At 37.6% G+C, this 27,838-nt stretch overlaps 4 protein-coding genes and 4 non-coding genes across 14 annotated transcripts in view; 3 read left to right on the top strand and 5 right to left on the bottom strand.

Moving 5' to 3' along the window:
• Window positions 1-1,356: 1,356 nt before the first annotated feature.
• LOC124185500 (aldo-keto reductase family 1 member B1-like) lies at window positions 1,357-11,229 on the bottom strand. Of its 4 annotated transcripts, XR_006871412.1 has the most exons (9): window positions 11,050-11,229; window positions 9,740-9,907; window positions 9,306-9,422; window positions 8,739-9,128; window positions 8,470-8,618; window positions 8,114-8,385; window positions 3,410-3,536; window positions 2,198-2,689; window positions 1,357-2,010 (listed from the first exon to the last, which is right to left on the bottom strand). XR_006871412.1 is itself a non-coding variant. In XM_046576347.1 (6 exons), the coding sequence occupies exons 1-6, from the start codon at window positions 11,122-11,124 to the stop codon at window positions 8,343-8,345; spliced, it is 942 nt and encodes a 313-aa protein (XP_046432303.1). In that variant the 5' UTR covers window positions 11,125-11,229; the 3' UTR covers window positions 8,054-8,342. The 4 variants fall into 4 exon arrangements, 3 of the variants coding, with proteins under 3 accessions (XP_046432302.1, XP_046432301.1, XP_046432303.1); XM_046576347.1 differs by lacking the exons at window positions 1,357-2,010; window positions 2,198-2,689; window positions 3,410-3,536 and having other exon boundaries at window positions 8,054-8,385; XM_046576346.1 differs by lacking the exons at window positions 1,357-2,010; window positions 2,198-2,689; window positions 3,410-3,536; ... (3 more) ...; window positions 9,740-9,907; window positions 11,050-11,229 and adding an exon at window positions 3,646-5,163 and having other exon boundaries at window positions 8,114-8,328.
• Window positions 11,230-11,970: 741 nt separating this feature from the next.
• Window positions 11,971-16,588, top strand: LOC124185499 (E3 ubiquitin-protein ligase RMND5A). Of its 2 annotated transcripts, none has more exons than XM_046576342.1 (7): window positions 11,971-12,132; window positions 12,802-13,085; window positions 13,168-13,305; window positions 13,427-13,725; window positions 13,829-13,931; window positions 14,013-14,167; window positions 14,227-16,588. In XM_046576342.1, exons 1-7 carry the CDS (start codon window positions 11,982-11,984, stop codon window positions 14,306-14,308), a joined length of 1,212 nt encoding a protein of 403 aa, XP_046432298.1. In that variant the 5' UTR covers window positions 11,971-11,981; the 3' UTR covers window positions 14,309-16,588. The 2 variants fall into 2 exon arrangements, with proteins under 2 accessions (XP_046432298.1, XP_046432300.1); XM_046576344.1 differs by having other exon boundaries at window positions 11,972-12,132; window positions 14,245-16,588.
• A 1,280-nt stretch (window positions 16,589-17,868) lies between these two features.
• LOC124185559 lies at window positions 17,869-19,574 on the top strand. The gene is made up of 6 exons (XM_046576436.1): window positions 17,869-17,879; window positions 17,965-18,036; window positions 18,135-18,693; window positions 18,869-19,001; window positions 19,103-19,195; window positions 19,345-19,574. The coding sequence occupies exons 1-6, from the start codon at window positions 17,869-17,871 to the stop codon at window positions 19,500-19,502; spliced, it is 1,026 nt and encodes a 341-aa protein (XP_046432392.1). The 3' UTR covers window positions 19,503-19,574.
• A 10-nt stretch (window positions 19,575-19,584) lies between these two features.
• The window catches only part of LOC124184625 (synaptic vesicular amine transporter), a 32,129-nt gene continuing 23,875 nt past the window's right edge, over window positions 19,585-27,838 (bottom strand). For 2 of the 3 annotated variants that reach the window (XM_046574561.1, XM_046574560.1), the window contains exons 6-12: window positions 27,439-27,621; window positions 27,218-27,319; window positions 26,795-26,969; window positions 26,152-26,203; window positions 25,844-26,027; window positions 25,080-25,213; window positions 19,585-24,546 (exon numbers count right to left, since the gene is read on the bottom strand). In XM_046574561.1, the coding sequence (XP_046430517.1) occupies window positions 24,475-24,546; window positions 25,080-25,213; window positions 25,844-26,027; window positions 26,152-26,203; window positions 26,795-26,969; window positions 27,218-27,319; window positions 27,439-27,621 (902 nt within the window). In that variant the 3' untranslated portion in view covers window positions 19,585-24,474. Of the gene's footprint in view, window positions 24,547-24,742; window positions 25,000-25,079; window positions 25,214-25,843; window positions 26,028-26,151; window positions 26,204-26,794; window positions 26,970-27,217; window positions 27,320-27,438; window positions 27,622-27,838 lie in introns of those variants that run through there. The other variant, XM_046574562.1, reaches the window with a different exon arrangement.
• On the bottom strand, window positions 25,339-25,410 carry Trnah-gug. Its single transcript has one exon. It is a non-coding gene; the product is annotated as a tRNA-His (tRNA).
• On the bottom strand, window positions 25,705-25,775 carry Trnag-gcc. Its single transcript has one exon. It is a non-coding gene; the product is annotated as a tRNA-Gly (tRNA).
• On the bottom strand, window positions 26,612-26,684 carry Trnak-uuu. The gene has a single exon. It is a non-coding gene; the product is annotated as a tRNA-Lys (tRNA).
• Window positions 27,720-27,790, top strand: Trnag-gcc. The gene has a single exon. It is a non-coding gene; the product is annotated as a tRNA-Gly (tRNA).

Here is a 27,838-nt window from a genome sequence, read left to right as displayed (position 1 = left end):
AATATATCTAATACGAAATTATACTTCAGTCATTATGTATGGCGTTGATGTATGTATCTCGAATATTTTTCTGTCCACAGAGTAAAATCGATATTAACTGACACGCGAGGAAATTAACGAGGTCTTGTTCCGGGACTGGAATCGCTGGCTTCACGATCCTCGATAACATTTCATCGCCGAGTCATGCTGTAATCGAATGGAAAAAATACTTGCTGGTCTAGAAAAATGATTAAATATAGACAAATCTGTTTGCTATGTATCCTATGAACATATGTACGTTAAGATACATGACCCATTACGAGACACCCGACGTATCGCAAACGACTTCCAGATGCAACTGTTTGCTTGATAAGTTTTAAGGTACAATGTTCAAAGGTACTGATGAACACCATGTGCTACGTCTTACCACGCATTCGTTTATTGTTTATGCAACATGTCGTTACACCGGCAATCATTGGTGCACGCGATCTTCGTGAGGCTCGTTTAATTCACCTTGAGGAGGATCTATCTTCTCCATTTTCATGAATGTAGAGTGATGTGGCGAAGTTTCGATCGTTCTGTTTCATTAGTTCATCACTTCATCCAATCGACCAAGAGTGCCAGCTTTCACGTCTGAATTAAACCATCTTACCTTATCCACGTGGATTGGCATTGGTGTCGCCAAAAGTCTGCCTAAAATGATTGAAACTTGGAATTCTACGGACTTTAATATCCTTATTTCTTTACGTGATAGGACGTAGTACCACCGGTTTCGATCCGTCCCGTTTTAACGCGGCGTTACGTCATTTGTGATTGATCGTCGATTTCAATGCGTGACAACTCAAAGGGGTTCACCGAAAAAATATATTCGAGGCCTAAGTTAGTTCCACCGAGTGAACGTTACTCGCGCGAATCAGTGGAATGAAATCCTTGAGCTTACAACGAGCGTTGATTCTAACAAAACCCTAATTACTTTGCGGCGTTAATTTCTTCCTTGATTACATCAACTTCGCATCGCTACGTACAGTAACTGGTTACATCATTACGAGCAATGTGAACCCAACATAACAAATAATTTTTGCTTGATAAATAAATGCAAATCATTCGATTCCATCGATTCCGTTTCTACTGTTTCGCTCACTTTTCTTGGCAAGGAATGACAAGCCAAAAAGTTTTTCATCCCAACCGGGCAACAACTTACCTTTTATAGATTTTTACGCATTTTCGCTTCCTAGGATCAATAAAATTTTTACGAAAATTCAGTCGACTTAAGCATTTGTGTACAAGAACCGTGCTGAAGTGTAAAAGGATTTTTTTTAAGCAAAATATTTCGCGTAATTAATCCCTAATGATGAAAAATAATATGGTTATTATAGGATGTGAAAAATTCTTTATTCTAAGAAAAAATAACTATGATTTAACGCGTTCGTTGAATGCGAAAACGAGTTGTTAGCTACTGTTTAAATGAGCGTGAATCTTCATCTTAGAACTAATGTATAATTGTACTAATAACAGGATATATCATACGCTATAAATCTAATAAAAGATATTTATACAAATGAATGCGTGATTCTTGATTAAGACAGGTGAAGATTTATGACCTAAGAGAATAAGAATCAAATATTTCTAGTAAAACCGGATATCCGTAAGGACGATTGTAAACAATTCAAATAATACGTTCATGTTTCCAGCACACTTTTGATCGAACTTAAATCTACGGCGTAAAAAAACAGGGACTACGTTACCCATTGAATAATATCGACGTGATCAGCGCGGCTAAGATGGTAAAAACTTTTCAGAATTGGGTGGTTGAACTTCAAATACCGAATTTGATAATTTGACTGATTCAATGGCTGAATCGTCGCTTTTTATCGAACAACGCAACTGAGATCCGATTTTTTTCTTCATTCTCCCGTTGAATTTATTTTTAAGCTCCGCGTGTCCCTTTTGTTAAGTATGAGAATTTTTAACCTCCTTGTAATTCATCCTGCGGATGATGTTATCCTGTGACTTCGGTGTCTCGATTGCTTCCTGTAAATGTCGCAATTAAGAGATAAACAAATACTCAGTAGCCGTATCGGATGATTGTGCTGACAGAATATGGGGATGATTTTGAAAATCATATCAGCAGCCTGAATCACTCCAAAAGTCAGTCTAGTGTTAATGGTGTTATGGGATCGTTCTACTGTCAGCAATGAATTATTCCGTGATACCTTACCTCGTCCGAAATCGTTATAGTTTCATTGAGGGTGATGATTTCTTCGAGAAAACTGACAGAAGGGGGTCTTCCGCGACTATAACTTTCATCGAATTCCTCATCGACGGTTAAGGTGTCGTTGAGTGATGGTTGCGGATTCCATGGGGATTCGAAAAGAGTCTTTTTGATCGGCGTAATGTTATTTCTTTCAACCGAATGCTTGAAATTGGCGGTATTATTGCTTGAAAAGACGATCAACGGCTTATTTTCCGGCATTTTTACCATCTCCACTGGAGTTGTTGAAAGTCGAACACACTGTGTGATTGGCCAGTATTTTAATCCGGTTTTCCTCGCTGACCACATGAATCGCGGGTCGTCAGTCACGTTTTTGTAAATCGGAGAAATCTCTGTCTGCAATTGGAGGGACAGCAGCCTTTTACGTGGAGTCATTTCACTCCAGTTATATTTTGATGATGACCAGTATGATATTCCAATTTCTACACTGTAAGGCTCCTGTTGGTAAAAATTAAGAATACATTTTCTGATTAGCAGGTTCGCACAAAATAAAAAAGTTACATGAAAAATGTATGTGACTGAAATTTGCTGTCAACTTTGACATCTAATATCGATCAAATAAACGTGGGTTAAATATACGTTACAGATACCGTAATTAATTGCTGTCATATTCACTGAACACGTATATTTTTACATATTTCCAACGTACACGACGGTTGACATTTTCTTCAGACACGTTATATTTCAGCCAACACTTATCATCGTACGTGTCACATACATTTATCGTTTTATCTGACGCACATGTTTTTCCCTATAGGCCGTCATATAAACGATTACCAGATCGACAGAAAATGGACAACAATAAACAAGGAGTAAAAAAACACGGAATGGTTGTTAAACTATTGGACAAAAGTCACAACTCATGGCTGGTTCAGTGTTGGTGAAAAAATTGCACCATTTTTATTCGCGCACATTGACGTGACGAACCATGAATCACGAGAATGTACGTAATGATGGTGATGATGATGAAGATTACATTTCCTCGACAGGCAACAAAGTGATTGCCGCACGTGTCCTTGGTTATATAAACGAGCAAGAATCATGTTCACCACGCGTCGGTCTAACGGACGTTAAATATGCGCTTGTGTGTAGGCGAGAACCATAAAACACGCTATTGAAAGGGACATTATTTTATTTGCTCTTATAATTCTTGCATACCTTTGAATGCAGGGATTAAGAATCTCTGACGAACGAAAAATATTCCACTTGGCAATAACCGACGTCCTCCACGATGTACACAAATCTGATTCACCTTCTTAAACGCTGTTTGGGTCATCTTCGTTTGCTAAAATCAAACGTAACCATATGTTCTGGAGCTCCGAGGCGGCCAGTTTGAACATTTTCTGTTCTGTACCGTACATTCTAAAACACGTTTAATAATATTACACCTGGGCGACAGTGGGTTTTAGTTTTATTTAAAATTTATAGATAAGCGAGGGTCTTTATTACAAAAATCACAGTACCTTGTATACGCACAAATTAGAAATAATCGTTATTAGACCAGTTGCTCTTTACAAAAGGTTAGATGAAATACGTCGACGATACATGTATAATTAGGTACATATTACTTCAAGGAACAATTAAAAGATACATTTTCAGTTAAGAATAAGGATAAATGAAACACAGATACATGTTTAATCACGATGTAAAATTATATGGTTATTGGTAAAAAGGAATGGTCATAATACACTTGGATGAGCAAATGCTAAAAGCGGTTCGGGAATTATTCGAATACGATCAGTTTCGGTATCTTCTTTTCGGTCTTTGAAGATTTCACGTTAGTTATATCTTGTAGGGATATGGATTCCAATTTGTGTATCAAATGATAATCCTCAGCTTGTACCGACAAGGTGGACGCTTCTAAACATTCAGAGATCGTCGAATTTTCACCCTGCATTTTGTCATGTCTCCCTTTATCGGAACCAGTCGGCCGTTTACGAACTTGTTTACGTTTGCCAGCAGAGCTGAGTCCATCAAAAATTAAACAGTTTTCTTTGGATGGGAATGAAGAATGATTGGTACAAATTAGGCTACATTTATGAACGAAGCCCGACAACGTTTCGTTTCTAGATCTGGTATTGGTAGATTTTTTGGCAGTTGCGTCATCCTCGCACTCGACTTCAATGTTTGTCAGCGACTGATTGTGGCCCGAGCATTTCTCGACACCACGGTTAGGGTCAAGAACGTTTCTTTCGGCCTCCAATTTATCATTTGAGAGCTTATCACTGATGCGATTGTCGAGATTTTTGGCGCATGGTTTTATGCCGACGTTGCCATTCTTCGGTGGCTGCATCTCGATCTCTTTCACGTCGAAAGACCGCGAATGATCCTCTCCTCCTTGCAGATATGAGTCAAAGGAGATCCGATCATCCGAATCTGGATTGTTTTCACTGTCTTGCTCACCGGTCAAAGTCTTCTGAGAACAATCTAGATCTGAGATCGACCTCTGCACCCACGGTACCATCTCGATTGAACAGTTCATGAACCCAGAATCCTCAAAGTGAGAATTAACGAGCTTCGGTGAGGAGTGAATCGTTCTCTGGTTCCGTGCACAAGATTTTAAATTTTCCAATCCTTCTAGCATCGATGAATCCGTTTCAGAAGAGGCTGTTGGTGAATCCGAATTTATGAATAACTCTCGACGTCGGATCGCAGGAGAAACGTAGATCAGCGAACCTTCTCTGTCAATTTGACCATTTGTCGCATCGCGATTTGCCTCTCCGATCTCATCCACCTCCTCGATATCGAGCTCAAATAGTTTCTCAATCGATTTAATGATCGGTTCGAATAGCCTTTTTCGTTGGCGAAAACTTGGAGCATTCGAAGGAAGGAAATCCAAACTTGGCGATCTAATTTCATTCCGACATGACGGTGTTATAGTCGTGGAGGGCGAGGTTAGGACTGGCATCATGCTGCAATTACGGTTAGTTTGTGATAATTGATATTATTGTTTTGTTTACTGAATCGACGAACAGAGGACAGAAAATTTGTCCTACGAATAACGGTTCTATACAGATTAGACGTTATCAAGTATTAACGCAGTACCGTTCAATTGCGAAATAGTATTACACCCTATGTTTCGAAGCATTACGAAATTTGGTGGATGTATACGTAGTTTCCGTACGTTTAATATCTACAAATTTTGTCGAAACTTCAAATGTGATTCTACAGATAAGACGCTAATAAGTCAAGGGAACGGGTCGCGGAGCCACAAGCGTGTCGAGAGATTAGAGAAAATTCGATCGTCGTTGACGATTCTTTCAAATATGTATCAGACTACTCTACTAACATGTGCGACAACGATTAAATCACGCTTACGGATGGTACTCACAGTTGAAAAACTTTTTCCATAGCAAAGTTGTATAGAAGAACAGTTTCAGTACAGCGGATAAAAGTTACTCTCTTCAGTAATCATGTGCGAACAGGGACACAGGAGGCTTATGAACACTGCTTGGGATTTATCTTTCCTCAACGGGCTATGGTGGTTGCGTTCAAACTTGAACTCCGAACTGCGAACCGTAATTGAGGTGGGAAATTCAAAAGTAAATAAACGGTGTACGAAGACATGCAGAAGGAAACTTTACAACATTACAGACGAACGTGTAGCATATTGGAGTATAAAAGATAAAGTTGTATATGCGAATTACAATCCGTGCGGACTCTCGTAAAAATAATTGGCCAATTTTGCACGCACAGGATTGCTAACAATGAGCGAACGACCACATTGCCGTGGTTCCTGTATGGCGGTTGTAAAAATCCCTTGCACAGTCCGACCGACAAGTCGAATAGTCAAAGGGCCATAGAATTCTGGAAAAAGATTCCGTTAGCAACAGAAGTAAAAGTAGAAAGGGCGAGAAAGAGAAATGATGAAAACGAGAATAGAGTTGTGTGTATAAGTATATAATAATAATTTTAGAACGTGGGGTGGCATGGTGACATTTTACCACCAGGCATTGCAAGGAGGCTGGGAGCAGCAATTGCGTTAGATTACCGCCAATGAACGATGATTCACAACCGGTCGGAAATTTTTCTACATAGTCACGCAAGTGCATGTATAGGTGTATACAATATACAGATTGTAAAACATGACGCCGGCCACGTGGTCGGAGAGCCCAGCTTGCGTAGCCCTAAGCTCGAGCATTCGGAACTTTCCACTGGTTCGGTGACCTCAGGAGTGTCCGGTTAAGTGGTGCAGGCCAGTCTTTGGAACACTGGTGGCATAATATGCTTCACAATGTGAAACTCGCCGCACACTTGTGCCATGCCACTGTTACCACGTGTATACGTCATGGCGTTGCTCGTCATGGTAATGAGGCTTGACGTTGGGATCCCAGAGAGGATGTCCTCTCCCAGAGGATGTGAACGCGAGCTCTGCACCGTTGAACAGTAACTACGACTTGATACGTTCATGATGTTCGAAGGAAGTTCCGAGGGAGTCTGTTGCGGCTTTTTCAATTATTTCATCAAGCGTTTATTGTACCTTGTACTTTGAAATGGTGACCGCGAAACGACGCCTGGTGATATATTGTGAGACCTTTATCAAGGCTGCAACGATTCTTCTCGATTTTTGTCACACTACAGGCGACGCACATCGTCGATTCTGTATACCCAGATCAGAAATGAGAATGTTATCGATATCTTTGACATCGCAGAGGTCCGCTTATGCAACACTCCACGACATGCGATGAACGTCATCGACCGTTATCTTTGTTGATAAAGATTTAACGTATTTTGCCAGGGGTCACATCATTTTGTTTTATAATTAATCTTATCTGTGTCCCTACATTTTTTCGAAGCCGTAGAGAACATAAATTTAAATTCTTGGATTCTGTAACATAAGTTGAAATATAAAATTTTAGGACGAGAAACCAGTTGCTTCGTGTATAATTCGTAATAACGCACGGCATTGGTCTCGCGTTTATATGAAATGAAATGCTTGTACTGAAACATAAACTGGAATGTCTTTCATTCGCATGTATCTTATGAAAAAAAAAAAAACTATTAACAGGTATAGTCTAATTAGCCACTGGAGAATTGTCTGGCTAAAAACTAGACCTGCTAATTCGTCATTGCATCCTAGAAAAGGCTTTATGTAGTCTTGTACTAATTGGAACCTGGTGCACGGACTTGTTCGAAGCATTACCGCAGCTTCCCATTAAGTGTACATCTCATAAAGGTTGAATAGTGAGAAATGTTTACCATCGAAGAAGATCTGAAATTATTATTTCAGTTTGTTTGTGGGTGGTTTTTAAATGGAAAAGCAATCAATTACAATCACAATGAAAAACCGAAAAAAATACAAGAATGTTTACAATGTCTGGTAGATTTTCTCATTTACTTACGTAGAAGTGAAGGAGAGAGAACTAATCACGGTCAAAGCAAATAATTGAAAATTCCTGTACAAATGCCGTTAGTCGATAGATTTTTATAAGTAGTTCACACAATTCTCGAAGAGCGCATACAATGCTTTGAAGTTTGAACTATCAGTGAAACGGACATTTGACTTTATCCAGATAATTGAACATTGTAATTAGACTGCCCTCTATGATACTGGCGGCTATGGTCAGAATAATTTTGGTAAATGCGCAGCTGGAAATCTATTAGAAAATGTATGATATATTTTATACGGAAATTACATCTTTACTCATGATAGTGTTCGGAATTCCTGAGCTCTACTTGCTAGTGATTTGAAATTTATGTACCGATATTGTGCAATTTTGTCACGGAACCGAGGTAAAATTTGATGTACAAATCTAAACCATAGATAACTGTTTGATTTTTGTTAGTAAAAGCGCACAAGAATGACCAACTACAGTTTTAATCTAAACAAGATTTGTACATTACTAATTGACGTCCACTCACTGTCTGTGTTTTCATTCGCTAAAAGTGAAGCATCATTTGTGGAATCAGGATGTACCAGTTCGTAGTTATCGATTGAAGATATTTTCTTTTACAATTGACAGAGTTTGTAATTTGGCACGCTAAGGAAATACTGCGATATAGAATTTAGTTATAAAATTATGGTGTAAAAGAAATAAAATCAAATGTAGCAGTAGGGCTGCTTAAGTAAAGTTTTAAAACAGCAAAATCCTCAAAACTCAATACGGAATGGATATTCCGGATGACCAGTGAACCTGAAACAAAAAAAAATCACATTCCAGTCAACCACTCCTTTATACGCGCAGATCGATTAACTACAAGTCAGGATTGTTAATTACTCTTCAACTGGGGTAACTCTAACGCCAATGTCGAACTTGTCGATTGTCGCCACCTCCTCGGGGGTCAGTTTGAAGTCGAACAGGTTGATATTCTCCTGGATGCGTTTCTTCGAGCTGGACTTTGGAATTGGGACGGTGCCGATGTCAATCTGCAAAAAAATGAGCAAGGTAAGAATCGTAACTTGAATTTCTCACACACTTTTCCTGTATCACTTTAAAAACCCCGCATCTCATTTGAAATATATTTCAAGTACATTATACCATCGTACCAGATATCGAAGCACGACTTGAGCAGGACTTTTGCCGTATTTCTTTCCTATCGCGACGATTTCCGGTTCGTCAATTACCACGAGGGGGTCGCCCGGCTTAAACCAAGACCTGCGAGGAGCGCCGAGGGGGCTGTAACTAGTTATAACTATTCCTCGGGCTGCGCAGAAGTCGCGTAATTTCTTCTGGTTCAAGTTTGGATGGCACTCGACCTGGTTAACAACCGGCTTAACTTTTGCCACTTTCAGGATGCGGTCTATCTGCACCGAGTTGAAGTTGCTGAGGCCGATGCTCTTGGTGTAACCCAGACGATGACACTCCTCCATTCCCTCCCATGTTTCCTCGAGCGGGATATCGACGAACTTTCCAGAGAATAAGTCACCGGTTGCTTCCTGTGAAAAGAAATAAACACGCTTTAGGAGCTCGAATAGTATAAGCCAAAATAGTTCAAGCTCTAATTTAACGATTGGTAATCACTGCTGAATTATGCAGACACGGTCAATTGAAAGTCAACTAATTTTTGGACAACAAATGAAGGAAAAAGTGTTTTTTTTTTTAATGATCCTCACTTCGACTGAAATCGGCCAGTGTATCAGGTACAAGTCGATGTAGTCAAATCCAAAGTTTTCCAAAGATTTCTTGCATGTTTCGATGACATCCTCTTTTTTGTGCTTGTCATTCCAGAGCTGCATTGTGGACAAATAATTGCTAATTGTTAATGTAGGTATAGGGCGCATTATTTCGATCGATAATTTTGTATAGTTACTGAAAAGCGAATTGAGTCGTTTGAAGATGTTGAAAGGGTATTTCGTGCCTTAATTACAGGGTCTAATATCATCAAAAATATTTATCTCATTCACGACGGTTACAATAATTGTAATTGTGACAAAAATGTGAAGTCAATTTTCCCAAACTACTTGTAACATATGATAATTTGATTATTTGTCTCTCTATTTAAAGTATAATTTTTTTAACAGAAAATTGGTTCACTTCGGTTTCTTACTTTTGTAACAATGTAAAGATCTTCTCTTTTGACTACTCCCTCGGAAATTTTTTCTCGAATTGCCTTGCCAATGACATCCTCGTTGCCATATTTCATGGCACAGTCAAAGTGTCGGTATCCAGCATCGATAGCATCTTTAACAGCTTGTTCCACGACACCTGGGTCATCCTGCAACGTTATAATTTAAATTATGCATACATTGTACGACCAACCACCACGCAGTTCGAAGATATTAATTATTTTCATTATATGCCCACTGTAATTAAAAATGGGTGAATAGACCAACGAATTTCATCGAATTATAGGTCTCAAATCTGCCTAATCAATTATGCCATTCTTTTTTATTGCGTATATAAGGCTGGCCTTGAAACTGCTTCATCGTAGTAGAGTAAGAGAATATACAGGATGGGCCTTTCTAAACCTGGAAACAGGGCATAGATTTAGTTGCTTCCAATATCTTATACTCTACAAGTTAACCCGAAAGTTACAGTTTCCGAGAAGTAAATCACAACAAGAAGAATTCTAGAAGTCATATCTGTGTCGAATAATCACAAAAGGATGTTTATATCAGTCGGTCTATTGGCAAGACTCATCCGGTATAATGTTGGTTAATGAGTAGAGAATAGTGCCGGTGAACAATGAAACGGGATTTACATTTAAAAAACGCACAGGAATCGGCTATTATGCGTTTGAAATTATCAAACAGTATATACAGTCATCGACTTTAATTACGTAACTAATTTCATTATCGTAAAGTCTACTTCAGATGCCAAGAAACTCGTCACTGGTTGAATGTTCGTCTCTTTCTTTACGTACACAACATTCCTTCAGTTATGTAATAATCAGCTCTACTCCGCACGTGTAACTGAGAACGATAACACTAGGTCATAAAAGAATATCCCAATCTCTCCAAGTTACGCTGTAGGCGATATAGGATGAAAAATTAAATTAGATAGATTGATTGGTATGCACCATTTCACTGTGTAGTTCTAGAGTAGATCATTGAGTAGAGCAATGAGCCTAAGTTGCGGGATGAATTAAAATTAAATAGAATAATGAAACTGCGTAAAATAGAAACCCACGGATGGATAAAAATCAAAATACCGTTGCGAAGTTTATACCATATCAGACCTCAAGCAAGGGGTTGCGAAATAAAGATGTTATACGAAGAAAAATTGACGAGAAACAAGTAAGTATGCGTGTAACATATGGCGTTAGAAGATCTTGCGAATAGTAGTTAAAACGTGAGAAATATAACGAAAAAACCATGAAAATGTAAAAAATAAATATATGCAGATATAGCGACTTACGAGGCCTTGCCAGGTGCCAAGGCCAAGAACAGGTATCTTCTCACCGTTGTTGAGTGTTACACTAGGAGCAGCCATGGCAGAAGATCTTGATCAACTGGCTACAGCAGGTTGGTTACGAGTTATGGCGCATGACAAATTTCAGCTTGTGACCACAATATGTGTGCTAACAAAAAGACGTACAGGCGCCCACCGCATGCCAGCGTGGGGGTAATCAAGTCTGCTCATGTAAACGCTTATCACTTAAGTCTTCATCCATCCTGGGACTTATCTTCTCGTATTATATCACGGGGAGATGCCTATCGAAAAGAATTTATGATCAATTTACAGTGGGCGTCTCGTAGATGTGTCTCAACTCTCTCACCGTCACAGGGTTGCAGAACGGTGGTATCACGTTATCAAAAACTTACTGTAAACTGATACAATCTTTCTACGTCCCTCCTTATCTCAGATTTTCATATGGATTGCGATTCAACTTCCACAACAATCTCATGCACGATCCTCCGCTCTTTCCTATCCTATTATTGTAACTGATAGCAAAGTGATAATGGATCATAGCAGGTTGATAGTTTCTAAAGTGCTTTGAAGTTGAAGTTTTTTACCGTAAACCGTATCTGGGAAACTCTATTTTTACAATACCATTCACGTTTTTTACTACGAGAAGTTTACTTAAAATGAAGCTAAAAAAAAAAAAATTGTCACGTGTGAAAGATACAGGTAACCAAATACGCGGTGGATCCACAAAAATCTTCCGCTTTTCGATCGGTAAAAATGTCACGTTCAAACAGCGACCGGTCAGCACTGCGAATCGCGCGCTGTCTCGCGATTGGCGGCTACCTTCACTTCTGCAGACGTCACGTCCAATCGACGATGGCGTTACATTGGCGAACCAGCGCGCAGCAGCACCTTTGACGTCACACTGACGCAGCATCATCATGCGAAAAACAATAATGGAGGCTTGTAATGCTGTCGAGCGCGAAGTTGCCAAAGTTTTGTTGAAATTCAGTGCGATAGACGACCACGGTGAAACTGTGCTACGGGATTTGATAAATCACATCGAATCCATTAAAAAAGAGCTCGAAAACGGTGAGTTTCCTCCCTACAGCAGGCTTACATATCCTTAGAACATACAAACAAAGGATTCTCCTTCAGACGTTACCCCGATTTAACGCACATATTTAACCGACCGATAATGAAAATCAGGCTTGTTGTTTTGCCACGAAAATTCACGTCGATTTATCAGCATAATTTAATCAAACAACGTTATATTTCACGTCCATGTGTCATTACCAACTGCCATCTCACTCCCGACACTTTGTTTATTTCCACTTTTTCTTACGTTCAGTTCGTCGCCCTCCTTCATTGTCAGATTAACACAATCAATCAATTCTGGTCGATCAGTAGAAAGTTTTGCAATCCAATTCAACGCCATTTCAACGAGCAGCTATTAAAAAACTGCGATATAACCTCAATAAAAGACGTTGTTGATCTACGCACGCAACTTCTGTCATAAATTTACAATCACGAATCGTAGATTCTCGAAATTTTTTGATTATCTTAGATGGTGTAACCGAATTTAATTCGATCGAGTTGAACTTAGCTGAAGAAAAATCTAGCTGTGAAATGTTTTCTTTTAACAAACATAGATTAAGGATGTTTTCATTTAGTAATCGTACTTCTTTTTCGGTGTCTTACTTATTGATAATTCTTAAAATTCCATACTTTATACAAAATTTGAAAATTCTTTGCTATCAGGTCCACCCGATCACGAATTGACACAATGTCAAATACAAGTGTTAAATCAAGCGATGACCAAGGTCCGGGACACAGTGCAGCGATTGGCGACAGATCATCGCGACCTTCACAGCACAGTTTCAAAAGTTGGGAAAGCCATTGACAGGAATTTCATTGCCGACTTTGCTAGCACAAGTAGAGAAGATGTGTTCTCTGGACCTGAAAAAACACACCTACTCAACCAGGTTATCTGCCAGCATTTTTACAGACAGGGAATGCTGGATATTGCCGATGAACTCGCGTCGGTACGTTATATTTCATATTTACGTCTACTTTTTGAGGTATACGTGAGAAATTTTTCACACAGCGTCTTTGTTTCATTTACAGGAAGCTGGAATCAGGACTGAAGAAGGCAGAAAGGAACCCTTCACAGAGTTGAACCACATTTTGGATTGTCTGAAGCAACGTAACTTGGAGCCGGCTTTAGAGTGGGCGCGCAATCACCGCGAGGCACTTCTCGCTCAGGTAAGACGAGTATTAAAGTCTTTCCAGGCATAAAACAAGAATCGAAATATCAGAAACAAAACAGATTGAAATATGTGCTTAATTACGGAAAAAATGAATTGACAAAGTAATTACGTTTCAGAACTCGTCACTAGAATTCAAGCTGCACAGACTACATTTTATAAGACTAGTCCAACAAGGTCCCGCGAAACAGAGCGAGGCAATTCTTTATGCCCGAAAAAATCTCACACAGTTTGTTGCACGATATGAGAAAGAAGTGCAGTCTCTGATGGGGACTCTTATGTATTTACCCAATGGAATACAGTCTTCACCTTATAGTCATTTATTAAATCCAACGCTGTGGCTTGATATTCACGATGTTTTTACTAAAGAGGCGTGTACACTATTGGGTCTCAGTGTCGACAGTCCACTCTCCGTTTGGTAAGTCCTGAAATTAATATTTATGAAACATAAGAACAAATAAGTACCAGACTAGTGGAAGCTGCTACATACAATCAGTTCTAATATTATCCTTTTTATGCAGTATAAATGCAGGATGCACCGCTTTACCTGCGCTTTTAAATATCAAACAAGTGATGCAGCAGCGACAAGTGACTGGTATATGGAATGGAAAGGATGAGCTTCCTGTAAGTTGACGTATATGTATGTAGTGTAAAGTCGAGATGTATATGAGATAAGATAAGGCAATTTCACCTGTTTCTCAACAGATCGAAATAGACTTGGGGAAGCAGAGCCGTTATCACTCTGTATTCGCGTGTCCAATTCTACGACAGCAGAGTACCGAAAATAATCCACCAATGAAGTTGGTTTGCGGTCATGTAATTTCACGAGACGCCCTCAACAAATTGACTAGTGCTAATAAGTACGACATTTGGATAAAGTAGCGGTATAACACACTGATATCAATGTCACTTTTTAAAGAAATCAATTTGTTTCCAGATTGAAATGTCCGTACTGCCCGGTCGAACAAAACCCAGAGGACGCCAGGTTAATATACTTCTAGACTCTAGTTAGATGTGATATATCGTATTTGTAATGAATATACTTTATGTTTCTCTCCTTAGTAATTTTACTAAATGTATAGGTTTACAGATACATCAGTTTTGTTCGTTTGATATGGCTGTAAGGGCTAATCGGAACAGTTATGTACACGTATTGTACACAAAGCTGCTAAAGACTTTGATCAATTTCCATGGGATTTCCTTTACCAAAGTCGATTTTCTTTGTTCTGTTTTTCTCGTTTTCTTAACCTATGATCAAGTTTAGAACAAAAAATTATTTGCTTTGTTCGAAACTTTGCCAATTACTCGTGTCAAGCATAATAGTTTTTCATCAATCCCATCTGTCGAGTACGAAGTTCAGTTGTTGCATCAGTACATGTTCAACAAACTTGTTTTTGCACTCAGAAAACAAAGGGGAGAGATGAAAAAAAATTCAATGTTTGCCTGATTCGTTGGCGCAGATTATTTTTATTATTGTTCGGGTCAATTTTTCGTTCCTAATTGCGATACTCATTAGTTGAATATCAAGTCATGCACCACGACTGGATACTTTTGTTATCATTGTTATCGGTTATATTTTTTTTGGTGTTATCCTCGGAACCGAATAATGTTATTTATTTTATTGTATTCCGTTTTTACTGTTACAAACACATCGTCAGATCGCTTATTTTGGTAAAGGAATGTCCCTATGATGTTGAGCTACCTATTAGCTATACACTTGTTTGTGTAAAATAGTTTTATATATTATAAAGAAAAACGAAAAACAGGAAGAAAACAAAGGTGTGAATTAAATCTAGTTGCGACATGGTATACTAATGAATCGATTCTAACAGCGCATTAGTTGAGTTGTCACAATTACGTCGTGTGATTCCTTAGCGTATCGATAATATTAACATTCATATTATACTCAAATCGTATCTGAATTCACGTAACATAAATTCACGAAATACGATTTGAAGATAAACATACACACTGACAAGGAAATGTCGATCAGAATGAACCGCGTGACATTCTCATAATTAAATTAAATCTATATATTCGTATGACGAGCCGTTATTGGGTCCTAAATCTGTAAACTATCAACTTCATCATCACTTTTTATTGCACTGGATATAGTTATACGTATTCTGGGATTTATAATCATAAAATCGTCCGAAGACGATTTTACGCGCCTCTGTCAAAGTCCCGAAGATTGATTACATCAAAGTAACAGTGTGTAATGCGATTTTTACTCGCAGATTTCTTAACATTATCCCTGTAATACTTGAATACAATATACATAATCCCATAACCGACGGTTAATTAACGTAATGCGAGAAGATTACTCTCGCGAAATGTCGTTTTTAAATAATCTGTAGTCATATAAGGTATATAAATTGTTATTAAAACTCGCGTTCAATCACCTTAATCAGTTATTGAAGGGTAAGAAACAAGTTTTTACCAATTCAAAAAAACGATTGTAGTTTAAAAAAAAATACGCGGTTTTCAGCCGTCCTTGGGATCCTGGAGATTGTAGAAAACCATTCTGTAATCCACGATTCCTCAAATTGATAAGATAGTGTCCTGTAGACGTTTACTTTCGTTCTAAAAACTGTTCACAATTTAGTCTACTTGTTGACTTTGGAAGGTTTAATTTAGTCTGTTAACTTTGGAAGGTTTTTATCTTTCGTCCGGGACTATCACCTGATTTTGCGTTAGTACACAAATTGGCTGATCAACCCTCAATTTCGAATTTCTAGTAATTCGCGGCAATGATTATTCTACTATTCTAATTACTATCATAATAACGGAATGTAGATTATAACGAATTATTATCAATATTCCGTATAGTATGAAACGATTGGGAGACATAGGTTACCTAGTATATAGGAGGGATTATTTACGTTTTAGTCAATTGCGCGGTTGAATAACAAATAAACATATAATGAAGTATTTATTTACTGCAATATATTATAGGTGAAGTGATAAATTATAACATATGTACAGAGCCATAGATTGAATCTGACATATTTAGGGCCACCGGTGTAGTGTGCCATTTGTTTGACATGGAAAACAGATGTCGATGGCCGCCTCGAATATGTTAGAATAAATCGTACTGCACGTGCATATGGATTTTTATTTTTTTATTTTTTTTCGTAAGTAACATTAAGTATGATTATACTAGGTAGTCAGTCGCTCGACGATCGGTTCAAATCTCTGTACACATTTTTATTATAAAAAGTTTTATATTATAGCCGATATCTGCCGGAATTTTTTCTCGAATAAAATGTTACTTATGAAAATGGAAAGAATTTTTCATTTTTCCTACCCATATAGAATAACATCTACGCTATGAGAATATTAACAAAACTACAAGGTGAAATAGGTTCTTGGTATTATCTACATGGAGAGAAAGGATTATTTGAGTCAAGTAATATTCATACTAAATGTTATTATCAATTGCGGTAAACACTATACTTACATAACAACGTGTTCGCTTTAATATTGATTCAAAATGCCTTTATTTGAGTAAAGAAACACGTTTCGGACGATTTGGAGATGTTTTGGACATGTTTCAGAAATTGATTTGTTGTTTTTTCCAAAATTTGGGTTTTTCTCTCAACGTTAGAATATTCCAGAAAACAAATAACGGCAATTGATTTATCAGAAAATTTTACCCCTATTTCATATACTTGACAATTATTTGGAGTGTAGTATATCCCGAGAAAATCGTAAAATATAAATCCGATAATCAACGGCTAAAACCGGCAAATTTATTGTTAATTGTTAAGGTTGAGGTGAGCGGGAAGTAGTCGAGGAACGTTGTTCGGTTTGATTTATTAGCGCCGTACAAAGTTTTACGGCCGAAGGGCGACCTACCTGGTTGGTGATCAGAGCCGAAGTGATAAGATTAGCCGCGCTCCTCACGCGTCTCGCTATTTTTCCCCCACCACCGCGCCGCTGGCCTAGAAGGTCTGCTGGTAGGGCCCGACGCGCTTTCGGCGGTCGCTTTCCAAAGTTTTCTCTCTCGCTCGCTCGCTTCAAATGAAATGATGTGTAGTTGACTCAATTTCGGAAACACATCAGAAGGTTCACTCGAATTAATACTTCACTCGGTCGCGACAAGAAAAAGGCTTTTCTCGAATTAAGGAATTCGCTTGACTCAATCATTCTGACAAACTAATTTTATCGAAATTGTTGAATTGAAGTTATTGGATTTTGAACAAACAAGGAATACTATTTTGTAATAAATGGACTCCGACGAAATTTATTTTGTTGGTTCAAGAATTCTTTCCTCTCCGTGAACTTTTATCACAATCTTTCCGTTCTATCGCAAGGTGATATTTGTTCAATGAGTAAATCATTGTAGCTGGCTGCTTTCTTGTATAACCCGACAACCCGCAGTCGCTTACATTGACCAAACATCCGCTAGGTTTGTATAATGTATTCCATAGCAACAATTTGTAGATCTCACCTGTTCCATTGCCAGCCGTTCAACCGTGCAGTTCAGTTGTTCAGCTCTTGACTAAATTTGTTGCGAGGTTAACGTATCACTCAACTTACTGCAGACGAGTCTGCAATCATGAACAAGTGGTGAGCTATCGAGAATTTTGTGCGATTTGCCGTTAAACAAACGCTCATTTGACATTATGAACCTATTTATTTCGTAAATTCACAGGAGAGAAACGAAATCTGCTACAACGAAGAGCAACAGCAAACCCGTGTCTAAGATAGCAACCAGAGTTAATTGGTGGGTTCGATATTATTATAGCGAGATAAGTCATTAGTTTAAATAAGAAATTATATTACGTTTGATGCATGACAACTATGAATTTTCGAAAACCCTAGCGAAAAAAGTGGTAAAAACAGATCATCGTGGTCCGCGAATTCTGCACTGAATTTGATTCCACGCGATGATGCTGAATTATCTGCGAACAAGTCGATCCTTAAGGAAGCGAAGCCTGATGTAACGCTGGAATTAACTACACGAAAAAAAGCGACCGATGATCAAAAACTGAGAGTGGCGAATAAAAACCCGTCGTCGATTGACCAAAGTTCGACAACGCCATCCTCGGAAATATCGAGCAAGAATGATAAACGGGAGTTCGATGAGACTTCGCATAGGCAAAAATCTAAATCTAATCAGAAGAAAAAGTTTTTCGACGAGTTGATTCAGCGTGAAGGAAGCGTCGAGACGCTTTTACAGACGAAAAAGCCGGCGAAGACAATTTACGACGTCGACGTAATGACACCCGACGATATTAGAAAAACTCTAGCTCGAATTGACGCCAACACGGCCAAGCCATTTTCTTTCCTTACCGACATTATCGACGATCCTCAAAATGAGAAGCGAAAACTCACTACGCAGGGTATTTGCGACCAGGAATTGGACCCAACCGATATTGACGTAAGGTGTTAGGATTTTGCGATTTTTATATCACGATTATCATCGTTTAAGTTTTCAAATGTACTGTGAAAAGTTCGCATTCAGTAGCTCGGAAGAATTTGTGACGGCGCAGAAATGGTATTTGAAGAAAAATTCGTGTAAACGTTGGGGAAATAATTATGTTGAAATGTTTCAGCTTCAATTAGCGTCGCTAATAAAACGCGTCGAGCTAAATCGATCACTGTTGGAAAAAACGAATCAGCGAATCAAGGACGTAAACTTTATAACAGAAAGAAACAGGATGATTTTATTGAGAGACATGAACTACGGTATGTCGAACGAAAATGAAAATAATAATTATCTCAGAGAGAGACGATGCTGCATGATTCTTAAAATCGTCATCATTTTTTTTTTTTTGCGCATTCATTAGACGAGGATACGTTTCTGCTAATGAAAGAAGCTGGCGACATAAAAGGGCCTGTCTCACCCGTCGATTTATCGTCGGTGTCTCACCCAGCAATAGGTAATTTAACCGAGAGTTTTCGGTGAAACTTATCACTTGACGCCTGCAGCTAGGCAAACGAATCTACTACAGATTAGACACGGTAGCTGCATTTGCATGTTCGGATGCACCTAAAACACATTGCTTCAAATTAATTAACGATGTTCCAGACGAGCTTCAAAAGACGATGAGCTCGACCATCGAGATCTTGGAGTACGTTCATAAAATGTCCAACGGAGATTTGACGTACGAAGAAATTCCCCCGGAGTTGACGGATTATTTGAATGCGCCGATCGCAGTGGCCGGTGAAAATCTGCAAAATGATTAAGTAATGTAATTTTGTTGAAAATTTCATATACTGTACGTGGCATGTTTGAATAAAGTTTTTCAATCACTGCAATCACCTCGCGTGTAGTTTATATTGATTTATTTGCTTCAGCACATTTGTCATATATATATGTAGATATACATACGTGACATACATATACATTAAACTTCGGTACACATCGTATTCACGTGATTAGAGATTAGTTGCTCTGATTATTTTACTTTATTTTATATAATTTTTCGATCTGCAGTTTTATCATTCATCATTTCCAGTACACAGTGTCGCCGCATATTTCGTTATGTCACGAATATGCTTACAGTTTTCAACATTTCAAAGCAGACGATATTCATAAATATTCTTGCAACAATGATTATTCTAACAATGAGAATGAAAACAATATCTAACAATAATACTGGTAACAATATACATTATACATAGAGTTCCCATGCAAGGTGATACCCGTCGTAAAATGATCTATTATACACATCATATCTATACATCGTTATACAGTTTTATCAAGGTAGTTGGTTACTATAAATATAATATCATGTATTATAATTTTAACGATAAGAGATCGCCAATCGTTTGAAAGTTGTTGTCAATAAATATAACAATATCACATCAAGCAGATTTGGCAGAGCTCGGAGCTGGTGTAATTTTCGATGCTCTACATGAATAGAATATTATGACATGATATTTTAAACGCTGTACATGATTCGAAATAATTCGATGAATATACATAATCTTTTAAGAACACGCCTTTATTTATTACACAGGCAAAAATCGGACCCATACACCAGCTGGTTAAATATTACAATATAATATACGATTAATAATTTATTCACGCGATATGAATTACGGCAAACGATAGGCGACGGTTACTCAAAAGTGCCTTGCGGCTTTGGAACGAAAAACTAATTACAAACAGAGGAATAAAATAAAACAAATCAGGCGTAACGTGTAACAGTCGCAATTGAAACAAGTAATCATTACATTATTATCGTTTTTTTTTCAAGCAAAGTGGCGAAATATCCTCCCAAATTTTAGTTACAAGGAGTTGTGCTTTTTTTTTTTGCTTATTGTCGGTTCACAATAGCAGCCCTCAACGAGTTACTTCCACTTCTATTAAACGAAAAAAATACTCGGGATCAAAAATGATCAAACAATTCATCCTGTACTTTATCATGTGCGTAAGTAGGTGAAAATTAAAGAAAAAAAAAACGACTTCGTCGATAATCACGAGAGTATTATTAGAAAAGTTCGTCCAATATCAATTGGTGAGTATTTCTATTTGCATTATGAATTGGTAACCGAACGTAAATTTCAATAAAATTGCAAGTGGTATGTACATAATTTACGTCGAGGTATAAATGACATACGGAAATTTTCTTTTCCAAAAGAGAGTGAAAAAAAATAAATAAATAAATAAAAATTCATAACATTCGATGATTAAATTCTAAATTTTCTCTCGTATACCTCGCAAAAAAATGCGATGGTTCCATAAAGAGATGAAAGAATAATTAACAGCGCCGGGAAGCGAATACATACATACTGCGACGGAACGGGTAAATTTTTAATCGCTAATTAGTAGTACAGTTATAGTATGTATATCCAGGTATAATAATGTACCTATTATACGTACGGATTTATGATTAATTTTACTTATTTATACAACTAGTGCACGCGCGTTACTCCAAAAATTTGTTAGTTATTTCCTTGATTATTTTTTCTTTTTTTCTTTAACCCTTATAACTCGGAAATGAACATAACGCTGGCTACTGCTGCACATGAAGGACATTCTTTTCCAGATCAAACACAATAATTTATCACGCATACACAATTAGGTTACACTAAAAATCGTAGTATAGGGTTATATATATATATATATAAATACGTTCGTTGTCTTTTCAACTGCCCGCTACAACTCGTCTTTCTATACAGGGCCTTGTACCATTTGATTGCATCGGCAATTCGAATATCTAGCGATGGCAACATATTAATTTATTGCCGCATCAGTATAATATATAATTCACTTTACGGAATGATATAATTTCTTCCTTTCCGTTAGGTAGCAATGAATGATAAACGTATATGTGTATAATAAACTAAGCATTCGCAACGTAGCAGTAATGTGACAAAAATTATTGTTAAAAGAAATCTTCGGAAACGTAATTTTTGCATAATTTATGTCGATAAACACGGACAATGTACAAATGAAAATACACTACGTATCGATGAAGCATGTTGTAAAAAATTATAATTTATGAACGAGTATCCGCATGGAAAAGTAGTGTAGATAATGCGGAAATGAAAGAAGAAGATGGAGAAGAATATACTTAGATAAGAACATTTCTAAAGGTATCTCAGCAGCAGTGATCTGATTATATGATACATCGTCAAAAATATAGTATGATCAATTTGGTAACGTATATATACGTAGACGATCTACGGAGTATCTTTACTGTGAATACATCATCACCTTGGGGTATAATTATACAATAAACAGCCGCTCCGAGCCGAGCCAAGCTCATTGTGCCAGGTGCAAATGATTCGCTATTTTGGATTTTAAAAGCGTGCATGCTAATTTCTTCGATGATCAGACCAGGCTCCACGAAACCTCGAACTAAATTGACTCGCGTTATCGTACTTGGGAGTAGCCGCGCAAAGCGACCCCGTTTGATTTTCCAAACGAATGCAGCGCAAACACGGATGTGCGTACTAGCCGATAGTCTCCGGTGTCGTAATTCAACATTGTCTAATCCCTCCGACTGGCCCCTTGTGACTACACAACACGAATAATTCCTTTTAAACACGCATAATAACTTTTCGTTATACTCGAGACTTGCACAGATATTATTATTAAGCTCGTAGACACAGATTCACGATAATTTGATTCTCATTATACGTGGAATATATACCTGTATATAATATTACGCGGATAAGCATAGACAAATATTTAAACATCCGTTATACACGGTGCAGCTACATATATGGAATGTCTGCGCGCAGTTTTGCACTAAGAATAGTTTTTTTAACACACCGAACGATCATAAACATATATACGTATATCTATGACACGCGAGTACATTATCATAGATGAGATGTTTGTCGTGTATTATATAGACAACTTTCTATTCCTAAATCTGCACGTTCAATGAATACACACATTTATAGTATACATATATATATATATGTAATATTTAATATAGGTATAACGCATGCAACTGGTACTTGTAGTAGCTTAGGATCTCGACACAAATTTTTCTGCGATTATATGGGAAACAATAATTTTCCTTCTTGGACTTAACAACGCAATCTAATTAATCAATTAAGTACTGCGGTAAGTCTTGCATCATATTCAAGTTCAATGACTCAAATACAGAACAGACATTGAACAGAGATCGTAATTTTTCTAAGTTATACATATAGATATATATATATGTATTGGCTAACGAATACTCGTGTATTATACAGTATTACGTATAATATGATGTATTGCTTCTACGAACGTTCTACGGAGCCATAACTATTGCGTTTTATCCGAGACCTGCAATCTTTTCTTTCCCACAAACCCGTCGAGCTAGCACTGACAATCGCGACAGTTTGCGCCGCAAATACATTTTTATTACTTCTTCATCCGTAAAACTCGAAATATTCGAAAATTCGTCGAGCCTTTTCGTCATGCTGTGCGATTGAAAAAAAGGGAAAAAATTAATTCCTCATTACCGATAAGAACTTGCTGCTTCCGGATCACTTGCGAATCCAATATTCGTTGCCACTTATTCAGAGGGTTGTATTTTTCGATTTCGTCTTTTTATCATTTTGATTCTCACACCAATTACACGAACGATTTTATGATCGTAGAATTTTGAGGACTCTTCATAATACCCAGCTGCTTGTGCATCGCCCGGTTTCCTTGCAGCCATTCAAGGAATCCACGCTGGGCGGTGCCTCTTTTATTTTTGCAAATTTTGAATAAACGAAAAACTTTCACCTCGTAAATAATTAGCAAACATAAGGATTTGTGCCGGAATAATAAATTTTGCTTGTGGTTACGTCCATTTCATGTTTGCCGTCCTGATTTTTAATTATAGTAGTATATATTGTAATCTTGAATTACAACAACGATTATTACTCAACTACTGCATAAGATTTGTTGTCTTTTTTTTTTGTATTTCAACATTTTTTAATTTTTTTACTTTTTTTTTTTTTTTTGTGGAGTTTTACAACATTCGAGTTTGAAATCCTTGTTTTTTTTTCTACGATTCATCACATGTACCCTCTAAATCGTAACGATATACAGCGATATATGTTTTTACCCCATGCATATGTAATCTATTTTTACGAGAAGCTTCCTCTATAATAGATTGTTATTAATTTATGTATCTCATGTATGCTTTAATACAAGTATATCGTGATCGTGTCATCTAAAATTTTAATGTCATCTCTCTTAAAATTTAGTAAACCGTGCGTGGAGTATAATGCCTTGTATATATTGCACCGTTTTTGTTTTGAATATTGTACTTACACTATTGTAAACACATTATTATAGCCTACAGCTATTCTACCCCGAATATTTCCGCTACTTAAGTATCTAATCAACTACAGCTTTAGTATTTATCAATACTACAACTCATGTAATATTTGAATTGCTGAAACTGCATATATAATGTAAACCTTTATTATCAATTATATATAAATATGAAGGTATAATTTGATGCGGAGAAAGCGTATAGAATCTTTTTTCGAATCAGACTTCGAAATGAACATCAAACGAAACGAATCGAATGAAAAAAAATTTGCTAATTTCATAAATATGCAACGTACCTATATCCATTCCATGTGCATGAAACTCACGGTAAATCATCGTTGATGTATACGAAATAATTATAACAGTCATAGTCGAATCGATCGAGGCCGGTTCTTAACACATATACCAAGATCAATATTCGTGTAATAATTTACTACTAACCTATTGTTCGCCATCCTCTTCGTTCTGGTAAGTTACGTATCGTACGGAAGATTTTTCACCAATAATTAAAGACTGAAACAAAATAGTGAGTAATTTATTTTTGTTATAATCGGTATCATCAATTGGTCTTAATTAAATACCAGTAGTCGGCAGAAGAAAAACAACAACAGATAATCACAATCATATGTACTGACCTGAAGATAAGGTACGTGAGTAAGATGAATAAATTAAAGCAAACCGAAATGAAAATCAGAAGCACTTTATTATCGTACAGAAACTTGTATGCGGATAATGATGTATGTAAATAAAATACGTAAAATATAATGATGTCAACTGCCTCGGTAAAGTGCATTATTAGAAATAAGATGGTAAAAATATGTCGAACTCCGTTATCTTCTCCATTATTATTGTCTTTTTGTCATTTCTTTCATAAAAACGATGACGCGTATAAACTAATACGAGAAACTCAGTTGAAATGTAGTTACATCAACTGAAGCAACTTAAAATCCAACTGACAAACCAACGCTCTAAATAAAATTGAAGGTAAACATAAAAATCATGCATTTTTGGAAGTAAATTTGTAAATTTATAAGTCCGGTAGCTACCTTCTTTTCTTCTTTCGTCGGCGGTGCTCGCAGGAAGTACATGAGAGGAGCATACAAGAAATTCAGTATAGCAATACCGAACAGCATCCATTCGAATCCTATCGTATTCACTAACGTCCCGCTCAATGCCGGTCCTGGAAAATTAATAATATTGGATAAACGATAATTAGAAATGAAATGAAAAGTGTACAAATAGCAATGAGTCTGAAATAGGAAAGAAAAAAAGTAAACCTCTGCCGTGACAATGTGATGTGCACATTGCCGTGACCAGGATTCGAACCTGGGTTACTACGGCCACAACGTAGGGTCCTAACCACTAGACGATCACGGCTACCAGAGGACTTGATAGCGACTCTCAACGAATTGATATGAATGATAAACTAACTGAAGTGAACCGTGACAGCTCAACTTGGCACTTTGCATAATATGTATGCCTTTAAATTCAATACAGACGTTATTGATTGATTATTAGATATTATTCGAGGCAATACTGTTGACTTTTTACGTAAATATTCATAGAAGCTTGAAAAAAAAGGTATGATGACGGATTTAAAATAGACTGACGTTGAATGGATTGCTTATCGTTGTAGTTGAAAGAATAAAAAATAGCGGAGATTAAAAGAATTGCATCGGCCGGGAATCGAACCCGGGCCGCCCGCGTGGCAGGCGAGCATTCTACCACTGAACCACCGATGCTGATAGCTTCGGTGTAACGTAAATGAAAATGTACAATGTGTAACAAAGAAGGAACGAAATTAACTCACCGATAGCAAATCCCAGGCAAAATGCGACGTCGCCAATAGCGTAAACGCTTCCATAAACGGCCGAGTGCCGGATGTCAACAAGGTAGCCGAGTTCCGGCATCATCGAGCTGTCAACCATCCCAATAGCGAATCCCAAACCCGCATTTGGGACTATCAGATGGTCAATTTTCGTGGCTAATGGGATCTGCGGGAAATGTTGCGTGAATTTTGACGTTAAACAAAATCGCTATTTTTTTCGGTCTTTCTCTATTAGCGTGCATTTCGTTCTTGCCGAAGCACGATTGAGGATTGTTTGGATATTTACTTACGCACATCAAACACACTCCGATAACAACGAGTCCGATCATTGAGGCGAGCCATCTGAAATAATAAACGGTCGAAATAAAAGGATGCGAGAATACCGTTTACAATTAGTCGTCTCAGGTGATTAACTCTCGAGGTTCGCAGAAATAAGTGAATTTCACAATTTCAGAATTTAAGAACACGTGTCAACAGTATAATAGTTGAAAATTTCAAATATCAGACTGAAAGTATTTGTTATTTTCAACCAAAACATACTTTCAGGCTCTTCTTAAATACTGAATTTTAAATTCCTGTAAACGATTCTGTATCAAACATATTAAATTATGAACAATGTAATAAAAATATAGATCTTACAAATTTCACGTACAATAATTAAATGAATTTTACAGGTAGATTAGTCGATGAATGAATTGATGAACAGAATGAAATTTGGAAAATAATACGATAAAAAAAAGAAAAAATTACCGCCCGAACAGGGACTTGAACCCTGGACCCTCAGATTAAAAGTCTGATGCTCTACCGACTGAGCTATCCGGGCTCCTGTCACTGCAGCGTTAAATGACTAATTTATAGCACTTTTCATCGGCTTTAAACTGCAAATCGAATTCAATAATATTGACAGATGATAGAGGCAAAGTAAATACGTACCTGCCCATTTTATGCGCTAGAGGTCCAAAGAGATTAGTTCCAATTAGATAACTTATGCTGGCAGGAAGAAACGTTGCGCCTTGTTTCCAACGACTCGCTCCCATCGTGTCCATCATCCATATTGGCAGACTCGGCTCTAGCATAGCGATACCCATGTTCGCGAACGTGATTGCGCCTGGAATTCACAAAAAGGTTTCTATATCAGTTTAGAATTTCTTGAAGGTATGCTGATTCTCGTTTCTTCTGAGATTTTCGAAATTGTCTATTTTTTACACCTGGGTAAAGTTGCAGTTTGTTTAAGAATGCATAAATCCTTTTATACGTTAATTATGCGATTAGAGAGGAAAGGAAAAAAACCATTGCGGTAAAAAAGTTACATAAATTCCTCACATTCGATTCACTCATAAACTCCGAAGAACCCACCTGCTGCGATAATGATGTAAGGGTCAGTGACGAGGGCTTTAAGGGATGGTGGATCGGCTTCGGTGTAGACGACCGATGGCTGCAGCATAAGGAGCTGCAACACTGATGAAATCTCGATTAATGTAAGTAAAGTAATTATTACATTACCGCGTCATAGTGAAATCATAAAATTCACACAAAATTGGTCGTGCGTTAATTTTGCGCATTAAATGACAACTCACAACCGTCGCCAAGGGCCAGTGCAGAGAGGACGAGAAACGGGGCAGACTTTCCGACAAATTCGTACATCACGCCGCCGAAGGGTGGGCCGATCAGCACTCCGAGGGCGAGACCCCCCAGAGCTATGCCCATTGCGTTTCCCCGCTCTTTGTCGTCTTGGTACCTTTCAGCCAGCATGCCCATGCCTGGAATTAAAGAACGAGCCCAATGTTACTGCAGATTATTATCGTCGTTGAGACTCGCAGATACTGGATAATGGCGTCATCTGGCAATGTGGGTATCAGCATCGGTGGTTCAGTGGTAGAATGCTCGCCTGCCACGCGGGCGGCCCGGGTTCGATTCCCGGCCGATGCAATTTACATTTTTATACTCAGTTACTCGGTTGGAGGAAAATTCTACCTT

The sequence above is a fragment of the Neodiprion fabricii genome, chromosome 6, assembly GCF_021155785.1.
Source record: "Neodiprion fabricii isolate iyNeoFabr1 chromosome 6, iyNeoFabr1.1, whole genome shotgun sequence".
NCBI classification, from domain to species: domain Eukaryota; kingdom Metazoa; phylum Arthropoda; class Insecta; order Hymenoptera; family Diprionidae; genus Neodiprion; species Neodiprion fabricii.
Note: the sequence above shows the minus strand (reverse complement) of the source record. Positions and strands in the feature narration are given on the sequence as shown.

What these genes read in the sequence shown, in the direction of transcription:
- LOC124185500 (XM_046576345.1), bottom strand. Translation starts at nt 5,602, where the DNA reads ATGGAAAAAGTTTTTCAACT. An exon ending in ATGGAAAAAGTTTTTCAACT is followed by an intron (nt 5,164 to 5,582) that starts GTGAGTACCATC and finishes CCGTAATTGCAG; the next exon opens with CATGATGCCAGTCCTAACCT.
- LOC124185499 (XM_046576342.1), top strand. Translation starts at nt 11,982, where the DNA reads ATGCGAAAAACAATAATGGAGGCTTGTAATGCTGTCGAGCGCGAAGTT. An exon ending in TTGCCGATGAACTCGCGTCG is followed by an intron (nt 13,086 to 13,167) that starts GTACGTTATATT and finishes TTTCATTTACAG; the next exon opens with GAAGCTGGAATCAGGACTGA. An exon ending in GCGAGGCACTTCTCGCTCAG is followed by an intron (nt 13,306 to 13,426) that starts GTAAGACGAGTA and finishes ATTACGTTTCAG; the next exon opens with AACTCGTCACTAGAATTCAA.
- LOC124185559 (XM_046576436.1), top strand. An exon ending in ATAGCAACCAGAGTTAATTG is followed by an intron (nt 18,037 to 18,134) that starts GTGGGTTCGATA and finishes CGAAAACCCTAG; the next exon opens with CGAAAAAAGTGGTAAAAACA. An exon ending in TGGACCCAACCGATATTGAC is followed by an intron (nt 18,694 to 18,868) that starts GTAAGGTGTTAG and finishes GAAATGTTTCAG; the next exon opens with CTTCAATTAGCGTCGCTAAT.